This window comes from Mauremys mutica, chromosome 9 (genome assembly GCF_020497125.1).
Source record: "Mauremys mutica isolate MM-2020 ecotype Southern chromosome 9, ASM2049712v1, whole genome shotgun sequence".
Classification (NCBI taxonomy): Eukaryota; Metazoa; Chordata; order Testudines; family Geoemydidae; genus Mauremys; species Mauremys mutica.
Genome location: NC_059080.1, coordinates 49,745,718 through 49,760,559, shown reverse-complemented (window position 1 = coordinate 49,760,559; position 14,842 = coordinate 49,745,718). Strand labels below are relative to the sequence as shown.

The following is a 14,842-nucleotide window of genomic DNA, read 5'->3' as shown; positions in this document are numbered from 1 at the left end:
CTTCAGGCTGCCTACTTCCATGTGGCAATTTTCCCAGCCCACAGGAAGTTTGAGATTTGTACTGGCAGGTCGTCGTCATCAATTCACAGTGCTCCCTTTTGAGGCTGAGGATAGGCCAACACACGACTCCTCTGCCACGTCCAGTTCACCCATCATCTTTTTGATCAGCTAGGTCTGATTTTGAACAAAGGGAAGTCAACATTAATGCCAGCACAAACAATAGAGTTTATTGGGGCCTTGCTTAACTGTACGAGTTTGAAGGCTTTCCTGATGATTGAGAAACTTCAGATAACTTGTCATCCATCTGCGCCTCCAGCCTCACCCTTCAGCTAGAATCCGCGTATGCCTGGGATTGCTAGGGTATATGGCAGTGTGCACTTTCATAGTTCAGCACACGAAATTGCATTGTCATCCTTTTCAAGCCTGGTAGAAATTAGTCTATCTCCCGAATTGTCAGTTGATGGACAACTTCTTAAGGATGCTACCAAAGATCCTGGACTCCCTAGAGCTGTGGAGAAATCAGATCAATGTTTGCCAGGGTGTTCCCTTTGCCCACCCTTCTCCAACCAGGACTACAGTCACTGATGCATCCACAATGGGTTGGGGAGCACATCTAGGGACATTAAAGTTTAGGGTTTGGGGCCCGAACAGGAAGCTTCTCTTCATATCAACATTTTGGAACTTTGAGCCATTTAAAGTGAATGCCAGGCCTTTCGGACTGAGATCACGTGCACAGCTGTTCACATACTTACCAGTAATACTACCACAATGTATTATGTGAACAAGCAGGGGGAACTCACTTCAACCAGCTTTTCCAGGAAGTAAATTATTTTTGGCACCTTTCATCAAGGAGGGAAAACTGAGGAGTCTGCTGCTTGCCAGGAGCTAGGATTCATGATGTGACAGAGAGACTGCCGAGACTCATCAAGCCCTTGGAGCATTACCCCTTCTTGCTTTTCCACATAGGCGCCAATGATACTTCCAAGAATGACCTGGAGCGGATCACTGCAGACTACGTGGCTCTGGGAAGAAGGGTAAAGGAGTTTGAGGTGCAAGTGGTGGTTTTGTCCATCTTCCCTGTGCAAAGAAAAGGCCTGGGTAGAGACCGTCGAATCATGGAAGTCAACGAATGGCTATGCAGGTGGTGTTGGAGAGGAAGGCTTTGGATTCTTTGACCATGGGATGGTGTTCCGAGGAGAAGTGCTAGGCAGAGACGGGCTCCACCTAACAAAGAGAGGAAAGAGCATCTTCGCAAGCAGGCTGACTAACTTAGTGAGGAGGGCTTTAAACTAGGTTCACTGGGGAAGGAGACCAAAGCCCTGAGGTAAGTGGGGAAATGGAATACCAGGAGGAAGCAGGAGCAGGAGAGCGCGAGAGTAGAGGACTCCTGTCTCGTACTGAGAATGCGGGATGATTAGCAAGTTATCTTAAGTGCCTATACACAAATGCAAGAAGCCTGGGAAACAAGCAGGGAGAACTGGAAGTTCTAGCACAGTCAAGGAACTATGATGTGATTTGGAATAACAGAGACATGGTGGGATAACTCACATTACTGGAGTACTGTCATGGATGGATATAAACTGTTCAGGAAGGACAGGCAGGGCAGAAAAGGTAGGGGAGTTGCATTGTATGTAAGAGAGCAGTATGACTGCTCAGAGCTCCGATATGAAACTGCAGAAAAATGTGAGAGTCTCTGGATTAAGTTTAGAAGTGTGAGCAACAACGGTGATGTCGTGGTGGGAGTCTCCTATTGACCACCAGACCAGGGGGATGAGGTGTACGAGACTTTCTTCCGGTAACTAGCAGAAGTTACTAGCTCACAAGCCCTGGTTCTCATGAGAGACTTTTTAATCACCCTGATATCTGCTGGGAGAACAATACAGTGGTGCACAGACAATCCAGGAAGCTTTTGTTAAGTGTAGGGGACGATTTCCTGGTGCTGGAGGAACCAACTAGGGGCAGAACTTTTCTTGACCTGCTGCTCACAAACGGGGAAGAATTAGTAGGGGAAACATAAGTGGATGGGAACCTGGGAGGCAGTGACCATGAGATGGTCGATTTTAGGATCCTGACACAAGGAAGAAAGGAGAGCAGCAGAATACGGACCCTGGACTTCAGAAAAGCAGACTTTGACTCCCTCAGGGAACTGATGGGCAGGATCCCCTGGGAGAATAACATGAGGAGGAAAGGAGTCTAGGAGAGCTGGCTGTATTTCAAAGAATTCTTATTGAGGTTGCAGGAACAAACCATCCCAATGTGTAGAAAGAATAGTAAATATGGCACGCGACCAGCTTGGCTTAACAGTGAAATCCTTGCTGATCTTAAACACAAAAAAGAAGCTTACAAGAAGTGGAAGATTGGACAAATGACCAGGGAGGAGTATAAAAATATTGCTCAGGCATGCAAGAGTGAAATCAGTAAGGCCAAATCATGCTTGGAGTTGCAGCTAGCAAGAGATGTTAAGAGTAACAAGAAGGGTTTCTTCAGGTATGTTAGTAACAAGAAGAAAGTCAAGGAAAATGTGGGCTCCTTACTGAATGAGGGAGGCAATCTAGTGACAGAGGATGTGGAAAAAGCTAATGTACTCAATGCTTTTTTTTGCCTCTGTCTTCATGAACAAGGTCAGCTCCCAGACTACTGCACTGCTGCCCATGGGGAGGAGGTGACCAGCCCTCTGTGGAGAAAGAAGTTGTTCAGAACTATTTAGAAAAGCTGGATGAGCACAAATCCATGGGGCCGAATGTGCAGCATCCAAGGGTGCTAAAGGAGTTGGCAGCTGTTATTGAATTATTGTCTTAGCCAAACTGGTGTGATGAGTGTTGGTTCTTGGACCTTTTTTTCTCTTCAACCTTCCAGACCTTTTCACCTCATCCCCAAATCTTCTGACACAATATCACAGTCAGTCAGATTTGGCATCCAGTGCTGATCAGTCTGCATCTCTTGGCATGGATGCTGCATGTGTGTTGTCCCAATCTTGAACCAAGATGACTGCTGCATCCTGGCCTCCACCCAATGTTTGTCAAAACCTGGTGGTCCGAGAAGCTAGTAGGACTATAGCCTCAGGCAAGACACTACCCACGGGAGCCCTAATTGGAGGATCACCCAGCTCCACCAGTTGGTCCAACCACACTATTTCAGGCCAAAGGAGGCACAGGAAGTCTGTCTGAGCAATAAGGTGATTTTCCTGTTATGGCTGCTTTGGACCCTGCTTGTGCCTGTCTCTTTCACCTAACCCTGTTCCTGATTCCTGCTCTGCTCCTGGCTCCTACCTCTCTCTTCACATCTGTTCCCACCATGCTCCTGTTCTGTGCTTGATCCTTGTGTCTTCTCCAGTTCCTGCCTCGCCTCCAATCAGTTACCAGTCCTGGCTCCAACCCCAGCCTCTGACTTGTGACCTTGACTCTGGCTTGCCCCTTGGCTCTGGTTATTGGAAGTTGACTCTGGTGCTGACCCTTGGCTTCATTCCCCACTCTGGACATCTGCTCCGCCCACTAACCATGACTCTTGCTATGACTACAGGCTGGACCACCTACATCCCATTCCATAACACATAGACAAGGAGGAAGAATAATGCTCAGAAGCAGTGCAGTAGAAAGCTCTCTGCTACAAGTACATATTTGGCCAAGTAGAAGGGTTTTTCAGTTTGGTCTCTAGCTCAAGGAATCTGGCCAAGGCCAGCACTCATTCATGACTCCTTGGACTATCTGTTGCATTTTAAGTTCTCAGGTCTGTCTAAATTCGTTCAGGGGTCCACTTAGTGGCTATCTTGGTGTTCCATCTGACAAGACAAAATTGACTTCCTTTGGATAATTGCCTTGTGGCTAGATTTTTTTTTTTTTTTAAAAGGTGGTGGTGGTCTCTTGCTTCTTGATAAGCAGCACTATTGTGAGACCATAATTTGGTGCTGGCTGCCCTCACAGGACATCCATCTGAGCCCTTGGCAACCTGTTCTCTGTCCATTCTTTTACAAAAGACAAGTTTTTTCATGTCAGGACCTCTGTACATACAGTTTTTCAAGAATACGTTGGCCCTAAGGACACGTAAGAAATGTTTGTCTAAAGTGATTTCAGTTTCACCTTAACAAACTATGTACTCACCTGTAGTCTTTCCTAAACAGCTCTTGAATACAGAGGAACAGCACCTTCGTACATTGGATTTGAGATTGTTTGGCATTCTATTTGGAAAGGACTAAACCATTTCATTGTTCACCTTGGCTCTTATGTCTTATGCGGATTGGGTGAAGGGTCAGGTGGTTTCTTTGCAGACAATCTGCAGATGGATTACTTCTTACATTACGGCAGCATATGGGGTAGCTCAGTCTATTCCTCCACAAAAACTGGTAGCTCATTTGACAAGGGCCCAAGCGGCTTCAGTCACATTCCTCAGCGTTTCTACGCTGGACATGTGCAGAGCAGCTACCTGGTCTTCAGTTCAGCTACTACGACTGCGTCTAGATCAGATGCAAACTTTGGAAAGGCAGTCCTGTGGTCATTCTTTAGGTAGATGCTGAGCCCCACCTCCGTCAGTTACTGCTTGTAAATCACCTGAGTGGAATACACATTTGCAACCACTCAAAGAAATAAAAAACAGCTACTTACCTGTTCTGTAACTGTTTGTTGAGATATGAGTACAGATGTGTATTCCACGACCTACCCTCTGCATCAGAGTCTTTAGCCTTGGATTCCAGTGGGAGAGATCTGATGAGGGTGAGGTTAGTGCCACCTTTATATAGGCATAGGAAGGTGACTGGGCCAAAGGGCATGGAATATGTGTCTGCATCCACATCTCAAAGAACAGTTACAGTACAAGTATCAGAGAGGTAGCCGTGTTAGTCTGGTTCTGTAAAAGCAGCAAAGAATCCTGTGGCACCTTATAGACTAACAGACATTTTGCAGCATGAGCTTTCGTGCGTGAATGCCCACTTCGTTGGATGCAAAAGTCCTTCTTTTGCATGTACAGCCTTAAATATACCCTTTGTGCATATGAATTCTGGTAGTCTGTGGTGAATAACTCCTTTCCCTGATTAGAGTAAAATATATAGTTACTAAACAAATTCTACCACCTTGACTAAGGTCCTTTGAACCTTCTGAAGGCTATTGTCACTTACACTTGTGGCAGGTTCCCCCTGGGGTGCCACCTGCAACTGAGGTACCTCTGAGCCCCCCTGACCCACTAGCCTGGGCTTCCTATCACACTGTGCTGCTGTGATAAGTTGCCAAGCTCTCCAAGCTTGCTCTTTCATCAGCATACACATAGGTAGGGACACACGCAGGTGCAGTACTTGCAGGCTGCTGTGATCAGCTCTGCATGGGGAGGTTACAGCTAAGGAACTGCCCAGCTGCTCAAAAGCACACCACCCTTTGGAGTGTAAACCCAAAATTATACTGCCTTGCACTGGCCAGAGATCTGTACAGCGTAAGCTCATGAAATTCGCCCCCTCCCTCAATGTGGAGAGGAAACATGCAACAGGTTTCTGCTCCAAGTTATAACTCCCACACAGTTTTTGCTTTGTCACAAACCACATTTGTTAACTACAGAAAGATATAGATTTTAAGTGATTATAAGGAATAGCAAACAGATCAAAGCAGATTACCTAGCAAATAAACAAAAACACAATCTAAGCTTAGTGTACTAAAGAAGTAGCGAATTCTCACCCTAAATTAATATTTAAGCCAGCTGCAGGCTCTTACGGGGCAAGCTGCACTTGCTTGAAGCTTAAAACCCCAGGTATTGCTTTCATAAGCTAGAAATCCCTCTAGCCTGGGTCCAGCACTTCTCCCCCCAGTTCAGTACGTTTTACTATACAGTTGGCTGTGCACATGGGCAGCCTTACGTAGTGGCACTCTTAAGGTGTACTGCAAAATATGCTGATCCTTATGCAGTTGTCAAGCGCTTTCAGTCAAATCAGAGCCAAGTTCCAAAGACATTTCTCCATGATGGCTATTTCCATGCTGAATTGTTTTTTACCCTCCGTGGTTTGTTAGTGTTGTCCAAAACAGTCATAAGAATTGTTTATGAGAAAAAATTGCATTTTGAAGTTAAAATGGAGACCGTAATTAATGGCAGTTGCCATTACACTAACATTGAATGTGCTGAAAACTCAGACTATTCAGCGTTTAATTTTTTACCAGTCTGGATATTGCTTCATTGCACACCATTGTTCACAGAATATGCTTGCACTCTCAATACTGCCCTATTCCCTAGATAGATTGGGGGAGGAGAGGGGGATGGACCAGAAGCATATATTGTGTTGGCTCCACGTAAAGGACTGACTCATACTTGTCTTCTCATTTTCCATGTCTTTCCTTCTTTCACTCTTTTGGGTTCAAACAGGCAAAGAAAACAGTGTTAACGTTGTTTCATAGTAGCATTTCCTGTGGATGCCTGTTTTGAGGGCAATAATGTACAATAAATAGCTCAGTTTCACACTCTGCAGGTAACATTGTTCTATGCAGGAACACAGCACTGCTTTTCATCTATGGCTGTCAGATTTTGTTGTCTAGAAAATGTCTATTGCCTACCAAGTGGCTTGAGGTGTACAGACAGGGCTGGCCTTAAAATGTTCAGGGAGGTGCGAGCAGCAAACTTAACTGGTTTTTAAATAAAAGAGGATGTAGAAGAATTTCCCTTTTTCTCTCCTGTTCTTGAAAAGTGGCATTTGCTTTCCTGTTCTCCTTTCCCCCTGCCCCTTTTCTGTTTGCTATGTTGTTGCTTCCCTCCTGCAACCCTTTAAACTATCTCCTGTATTCCTTTCTCTCCACAGTCCACTTTTCTACACGATAGTCCTACACATGGTGTTCCCTTTCCCCTCCTCTCCTGACATGGGCATTCATCCACCCTTCCTGACACATTGCTGCTGTTTGACTGGTTGAGCTGGATATCTCTTCTTCTTCACACATTTTTTCCCCTCTTTTCCTCCTCAAAAAAAACCAAACAAACCAATGTTGCCATTCTAGGGAGAGAAGCAAAGGAGCTAATGAGGGCAGTTTACAAAGAAATATATATTTTGAGAGGAAGAAAAAGATTAAATTGTAGGTAAAATATGATGAACTCAATATGGTCCTATTCAAGTAACATAGAAAAGTCACTTGTTTCACAGAGGATCATTTAGCTCTTTCTAGTGGTGACTACCAATAAACAACTAAGGGGCTTCTACCTTTGGATATTTTAAGATTTTCTTGCAGGTGCCATTTTGTCTTAATGTGTAGTCCAAAATTCAGCTTGCTTGCATTAATATGCTAATATCTATTTCTCTTCTGTTAAAGTATTCATTAGCTAGGGACCATTTGGTTTAATAGTGTCCAGTATTGCAGTCATGGGAGCTATAGAAATGATACAACTACAACTACATGTACAAATAATACAACTCCTTTATTACCTAACTTCTCACTCAATGCCCTTCCGTCCATGATCTCAAACTTTTTTAATATTTCAAAGAAAAAGTTGTCTCTGTACTTAATGCAAATCAATACTTTTCTGCCTTTTTCTTCAGGCTCTCGTGAAGCATGTCCAATCAAAAGGATACCCCAATGAACGTTTTGAACTGCTCACCAACTTCCCTCGAAGGAAGCTTTCTCACCTGGACTATGACATCACATTGCAGGAGGCTGGCCTGTGCCCTCAAGAGACTGTCTTTGTGCAGGAAAGGAATTAGCACCATGGCCTGAGCTCTCCCAGCCTCCCTCCCCTCCTTCTCTTTGCCTGTGATACCAACGTACTAAGTATGCAGCTGGGCTCATGGGATCACCGAGCTGAAATCAGGCAGGCAGGCATTTGCCACATCTCCCTCTTCCTCCTTTCTCCTAGTCTTGTGACCAAATGAAAATGCTAAGATGTGAGCTTTCCCAACTTTGGGCTTGGAAAAATCATGCTCTAATTGTGGAGGAACATGCCTCCTACAACTGCACATCCCTTTCTCAGAATAAAAGGGTTGTCTGTGCATCCACCATGCTGAGGTTAGGGATGGCCATAACAAACAGATATTTCTCACTGCTACCCCTAAAATAAAAAAATCTATTTTGTTAATATATTTTATTTTTATTGAGAAATACCATGTGACTAGGCACTGAGTTGTCTCCCTACACAGAGAAATTGTAATTTGCAGTAGAGTTTTTCTTGGTTTTGGCTTTCTACACAAAAGGTCTCCGTTAACCTTACAGCCGTGTGAGGATCCCTTGTCGTGTCCTTTGCAGAATACTGATTTGCTGGAAGGATATGGTGTGAGCTATGTTTAGCAATTCAGGCTAGGGAAGCTTGGTAGATTACACATGCATATTTTTCCCTCTTTTCCTGCTGATGAGGTGACCTCTTGTTTTAAGTGAGGGTTGACCTGCCAGGGGATTTGGCAAATATTTAGCATGCCTGATATGGGAATTGGATGCTTGGTCTGAAGCTGAAACCTCCTGTTTTTATAGTTAGAACTTACTCCTCCAGAATCTATTCTCTTATTCCAAAATGTGGCCTCTTTGTTGTCAGGACTTTATTGGTGGTGGGATATTGTAAGAATCTCAAACTTTCTGTAAAACTTTTGCCATCATACAACTTAAGAACTAATTTGATTCTTTGTTTCCTAGGTAATTCACTTTCGTGGGGCAATAGGGCTTTCACAAAACAGCCAGGCTATAAGATAAGAAAAGTAGGTTCTAGTGCTGAGGTTCCTTTTATTATAAATTACATATATTAAAAAAAAAAAAAAAAACTCCTCTCATTGATGGACATTCCACTAAGTTAGAATGGTCATTTTATTGGCTCACATCATCAGGGTGACTTGAACTCTCTGTATCTGTAACAAAAGTTTTATGAGTTGTGTAAAGCAACGATAACTAACGTGTCAGTATGATTTGGGCTTTATATATCTCAAAGCTATAAAAACTGTCAATGTAAGCCATACATACATTATGACTAAGGAATCAGTTAACCAAACATACAATGCAATGTACAGTGCAGCCAAGTAGCTTTTTGCACCATGTACTCTCCTGTGTCCCCAGATACTTTACCCTGAGTCTGAGCACAACTGTGTTCAAGGATTTACAGAAGACTGCAGTGAGACAAAAGCGTTTAATTGCTAACTCATCCTTTTACAGACACTTGTACTGATTCAGGATGTTCTTTTGTAACTGATAGTTAGCATATTCTGCATTTATGGAGGAAAACAAGCTGCTTCACGTTGGACATAAAAATACAGGGTTAACTTGAGAATCAGACAAAATTGGCAGTTTGCATAGTGTGAAAGATTAGTGTCCCCCACTACCCCCCATGTCAATGGGCTTCATTGTGTTTGTCAGGAAAACTTATCTCCTGGCATCAGGGTCAAAGAAAGGAATTAATGCTGGCAATAATTTTTCCAAGTGGATGGCTAGGAGTATAATGTGGGATAAAATTTTTCAAGATACTTTGCCTTTAATTTCACTCCAGGCTGCATTCCTACATTAAAGGATGTTACATGGGAAATCATGGCGATGACCCAGTTTATTCCTTATGGGTCTTTGCAAGCTAACTGTCCTTTGCCCTTAAAACTGAGAGTTCTTATACAATTTGTATAAATATTTATAAGTATATTTATATAATGCTTTATAAATGGATGATTTGACTAAAAGCACTCACAGTGCTACCACTTTTTGAGTTCTGCTCCAGTATACAAAAGCCAGTTCTGATCTCCATTCCCTGTCTAGTAGTTGAGTCACATCAGAAGTGACATGTTGAGACTCTAAAGTGATAACTGATCATTGCCACATTGTTCTCAAAGGGGACTATTCCTCCACTATACTGACCCGAGAGAGAACTGCAACAATCGCACTGGTGGTTGTGGGTGAAGGGAAAATGGTGCTTCTAAAATGGAGGATCCTCTGAACCACAAAATGCACAATTCAAACTTGGCTGTGTAGGGAGAGGTGTAGTGGTACTCTGTATCATTTAGTTCTAAATGCTTTCCTGGGCTTCCAAGGGCTAATTGAAATGATTAACTCTGACACTTGTAAAAGCAGCAAAGAGTCCTGTGGCACCTTAGTGCCACAGGACTCTTTGCTGCTTTTACAGATCCAGACTAACACGGCTACCCCTCTGATATCTGACACTTGTGTGCATGAATCTGTTTGCACCTTCCCAACTAGTGAATGTCTGAAGAATTTGAAGTTTAAGAACACCAAGACTTAGTATATAGCATTTGTCCATGGGCTGTTCCTTGTCCACTAAATTGATTAAGGCCGCAAGTTTCTGTGGCTCTCCCCTGATGTCCCTTTATGTACATGGGAGTGTGGGCCTTGGCAGTTCCACTAACTCTTGTGTGAAATTGTTTTTGTTTGGTTGGCGGGGGTGGGGGGATGCTGATTGTTCATAGCCATTTTCCGATTCGGTAGTTGGTCCTTTTTGACATTATGCACTCTGTTGTGATTTCCCTAAATAATTCTGTACACACGTTACATTGAATGGATGGAGGGGAACTTCTCTTTCCAAACCCCATTCTTAATTAAATTTTGACTTTAGCTGCAAGGCAGCCAAAAGCCATAAAAGTGCCTTTTTATTTTCTCTTCCTGCTCAGTTGCAAGGAGCTGGACTCTCTTATACTGGTCATCTTGCATTAAAAATCTGAATTTGGAGTCCTGAACCAGCTTTTAATTCAGCTTTAAGTTATGTTAAAAGCTGCCCACCCACCTCTCAAGCAGTCTGGTCTGGCAGGGAAGCAACAATTATACTTTGAAAAGAAGCCACTCATGCTTTTTAGTGGTGGAGGTATGAAAAGAAAATCTGCCTCTTATCCAGTCTGGCAGTGGTTCTCCGCACTAGATTTTTAGCATAATGGAAGGTGAATTGAGAGCCTGCAGCTTGCTCCCAGTTCGTTTTTAGGCAAATAACAATTTTAAAAAGAGCCCAGCTGTTGGACAGGGAGGGAGGTGAGGGATTTCAGTTGTCAACTGCCTTTTCCTTCTACTCCATCCCCTGGCCCAACTGTACTTTAACTACTGGGTGATTAATTTCTATATACTTTCATATTCCTCCAGTGATCAGTAAACTGCCATTTAATTTCCCAAACTTATTTTCATGATTTTAAGCAAGCTGAAAGTAGCCATTGGCCAGAAACTGATGATGAAAGGCAGCTCAGCTCACTGAGTTGGAGATCTGAAGAGACAAGATGTCAAAACTCCAGGAAACCTTAAAGGAAGGAAAATATAATAAAAAATATATCCATAACATACTACTTTCTCTTGTGCTGTGAACAATAGTAGAAAGGTATTTGGTGGATTAAACCCCATTCCCGAGAGAAACTGGCTTCTAATGTTTTTTGGTTTGGGTTTTTTTGAGACGCTCTGTGGCATGGGTCCTTAATTTTATGTATCAGTAGCTGAGGTGGTGATCACTTACTGTACCAGTACACACCCATTGAGAATTTTTCCTCTTAGAAAAGCGAGCTAGCTGCCTGACTTAGATACACAGAAGGTTCAAAGATATGAAATACTTCCTGCACTATGGCTATTTCCAGTTACTTCATTTAACACTATGAGTAGGTCCTTGCAATTGCGGGCTGAATAGCTGACTGGTCATGGACTAAAACATGATCTTTGTGCCAGGCCCTTGTAGCTTGTCTCTTCCCAAGAAGCGGTTAGTGCTTGTTCTGGTTGGGTCCTTTATCTTTCAGTTCTTTGCATCTCTGCCAAAGTCCCAAGTTCCCCCATATACACATCTGACTTTAAGACCCCCCCCATTGCAAACATCAACGACACAGTATGGCTAAAGCATTGTAGTTCGGACTCCCAAGAGTCAGTCATAACTGTAATTGGCCAGAGAGGCTCCTGTTAAGAGAGATCTCTCCTCGGTCTGAACCTTAATGCATTGCCTCTGACAGTCCTAGTCTTTGAAGGCTGAAGGAGTGAGACTGGGAATCTAACCTGGGATCTACATAGAACAGAGCATTGACTGGCAGGAATGTAAGCTAGCCTGGTCAGAGGTTTTTTTTGTATTGCCACAGAAGGTGCCGTGTAAACAAAAACTTTGTCAAATTGTTCCATGACACTGAGGCTGAGATGCACATTACTTTGGAGTGGGCTGGGGAAAGGTCTCATGTTAGTTGCAAAGGAAGGTGGTGATGTAAGGGGCTAGCAAAGCAAATGTTTGGAAGTGGACTTGATGTGTAGCTTCAGGCAGGACACTTAACCTAAATGACTGGGTTGTTTTGGTCTCACTAATGAGTGTTACTTTGTTGGGTCTGTCATGAGGAGTACTAGAGAGTAGAGGTGTGTTTATAGAATGGGAGTCCATATCCTTGGCAGATACGGGAGGAAATAGCCATCTCCATCCTCTCAGGTTAATGATATTTCAAACTGATATTTTGAGTTGTAGTTCCTTTTTTTTTTTTTAAAGGAGCAATTTGTCCCACATGTTCCATTTGTCTTGTTTTGCTCTCCAGCTGTTAATTCCTTGAAAATTAATCATGAGTATTGCAGTTAATCATGACTAGGAGTTGACGTGTACAGTAGCTTTATAAACATCAGATTAAGAGACCATCGATTTAAAAGATGATGATATTGGTTCATCCCTGCTGAGGAGGAATTTGAGATGAGTGACTCCCAGGATACTGGGAACCATGGTCCTCTTATAGTCATCTCCTCCACTCCCATGTAGAGTGAGCAATCACCACTGTGTTAGGTTTCCAGACACAGCATATAGTAAAGCAAGCTGACCGAAAGTTTCAACCTTGCAACACACTCTGCCCAGAGAAGGCAGTGAGGGCCTGAGCATAAGCAACTGGGAGTCTTTTCACTGACTTCAGTGAGCTTTGAATTAGGACCTAAAAGATTGGTGTTGTACACTCACATCCTAAGCTTTGCTTCTGGATGCACATTGCACTCCCTGGTAAATCACCAAATGTGCTCATACTCTTTCTTTTTGAAATTGTCTAATAGCCTTGTAATTACAGGCTTTTACAGTCTTATTTTTAAAGTGTTATTAAATTATAGTGACACAGTATAGTATTACAAAGGGTGTCAGAGTTATCAAGAGTTGTTTAAACAGCATTTCCTTAGCTGTGCTACATCAAAGCTTTTCGAAAAGAGCCAAATCTGCTAGTCTGTTAGTACAGTAGAGTGAAAAACTTTGGGGGGGTGGGGGATGCATTCCATTGCTATAGGGTGACCAGATGACAAACATGAAATATCGGGATGCGGGGGGGGGGAACGGGGGACGGAGCAAAAAAAAAAAAGCCAGAGCGCCCCCCGCCACCAGGCAGCAGTGGCACAGCCCCGTCTCCACCCAACTCTCAGCTCTGACCCCCAATTCACTCCCAGCTCCCCCATCCCCTCGCTCCTGGGCCCCGAGCTGTGCAGCCGAGCCACGCTCCGGACCCCTCTTGCAGCTCCCGGCCCAGCTGCTCCCGGGCTTCATTGCACCAGCCCCACAGCAGAGGCTGCTCCACTCTGCCCCGCCCGGGACACTCGCCCCGGGCAGCCCCGCTCCGGCTGCAGGGAACTCGGGGACCCCCCCCACCCGGGCAGGGGGCGAACCAGGCAGCGGGGCCCGGCCCCTCCTGGCAGGAGCGTGTCTGCCCCACACGTGTCTCTGCCCCCCACCCAGGCCCTGCCTGCTCTGCGCTGCCCTGCAGGCTGCAGGGCTGGAGCAGCCTCCGTGCTGCGCTCCCAGCCCCGGCCATGGCCCGTGTGCAAACCTGGGAGGGAGGAGGAATGCTGCGTGCTTGGGGAAGAGGTGGGGCCAGGGCGGGGAGTTGGGGAGGGATCCAATGGGGCAGTGAGGGGCGGGGTTAGGGCAGGTCCAGGGCAGGGATTTGGGGAGGGGTCCAATGGGGGAAGGAGGGGGATGGTCGGGGGAAGTGGGGGGTGAAAGCCCCTCCGGGCTCCGTCTGTGCACCGGAGCGGAGGGCAAAATTGCTTGTTTGTCCAGTGTCCCGACCGAACATCGGTCGGGACGCGGGACAAACAAGCAAATATCGGGACAGTCCCGATAAAATCGGGACGTCTGGTCACCCTACATTGCTAACCAGTGTGGATAGTTGAATAGAAATTTAGGTGCCTGTAATTTTGTTAGTATTAGTGTTGTAAATACTCAATTGCATATAATTCTGCATTTTTCATCTGAGATACATACAATGCATACAAACCTCTACTTCTGCTACCATGGTTTATTCTGTTGCTAGAAACCATTTGATGAAATACAGCCTTGCTTCAGACACTGGTGCACAATCTTAAAAACTAGCAGATGTAACAAAACCCTCACTGTCTTTCTGTTTCGGTAGACTTACCCACATAGTTGTGCAGACTGCAGTTAAAATGGGATTTATAGACTGAAAGGAACAGCTCATTTCAGTGTTCCATAGTCGTCTTGTTACTTCCCCATAATATTTATGCATTTTACAGAAGTTTGAATGAGCTAAATAACTGACAGCACTAAGTACTCAGTCTGCTCAGAATACAGCTTTGTTTTAAGAGTATAATTGACGTCCTGAAATCTTAAAATTTAAAAAAAAAACCCAGTTTGTCCTTCAATAGCAATATTGGCCTTGCATGTCTGACAATACTCATTTTTGTTATCAAACCAAACAGGTTAAATATGCCAACAGTTGGGTGCTAGTACAGTATAACTACCTTTCGCCTTTTCTGTTCTGAGTGTTTGAACTGTAGAGCTCAAACAGAACTGCATATGTAGCTATGTGGTACAGCCCAGTAGATTCTCAGTGGTATATGACCTTCACAATCAGTACTGTACGAGTAATTAGTGACGATGATTAGAATGTAACTTTTGGGGTAAGAAGTCTGTTTCTCCATTTGTTGTGTTTGCTCTTCCCAACTGGAGCGCTGGGTCCACTAGCACTGAAGGACCATAAAAATTCGATCTACAA

The 14,842-nt window shown here is 44.2% G+C and overlaps 1 protein-coding gene across 1 annotated transcript in view; it reads left to right on the top strand.

Annotated features, from left to right (window-relative positions):
• UBXN7 (UBX domain protein 7) overlaps positions 1 to 13,157 on the top strand; it is a 47,560-nt gene extending 34,403 nt beyond the window's left edge. The window contains exon 11 of the mRNA XM_045030679.1: positions 7,493 to 13,157. Within this exon, the coding sequence (XP_044886614.1) occupies positions 7,493 to 7,654 (162 nt within the window). The 3' untranslated portion in view covers positions 7,655 to 13,157. The remainder of the gene's footprint in view (positions 1 to 7,492) is intronic.
• The last annotated feature ends 1,685 nt before the right edge of the window (positions 13,158 to 14,842 follow it).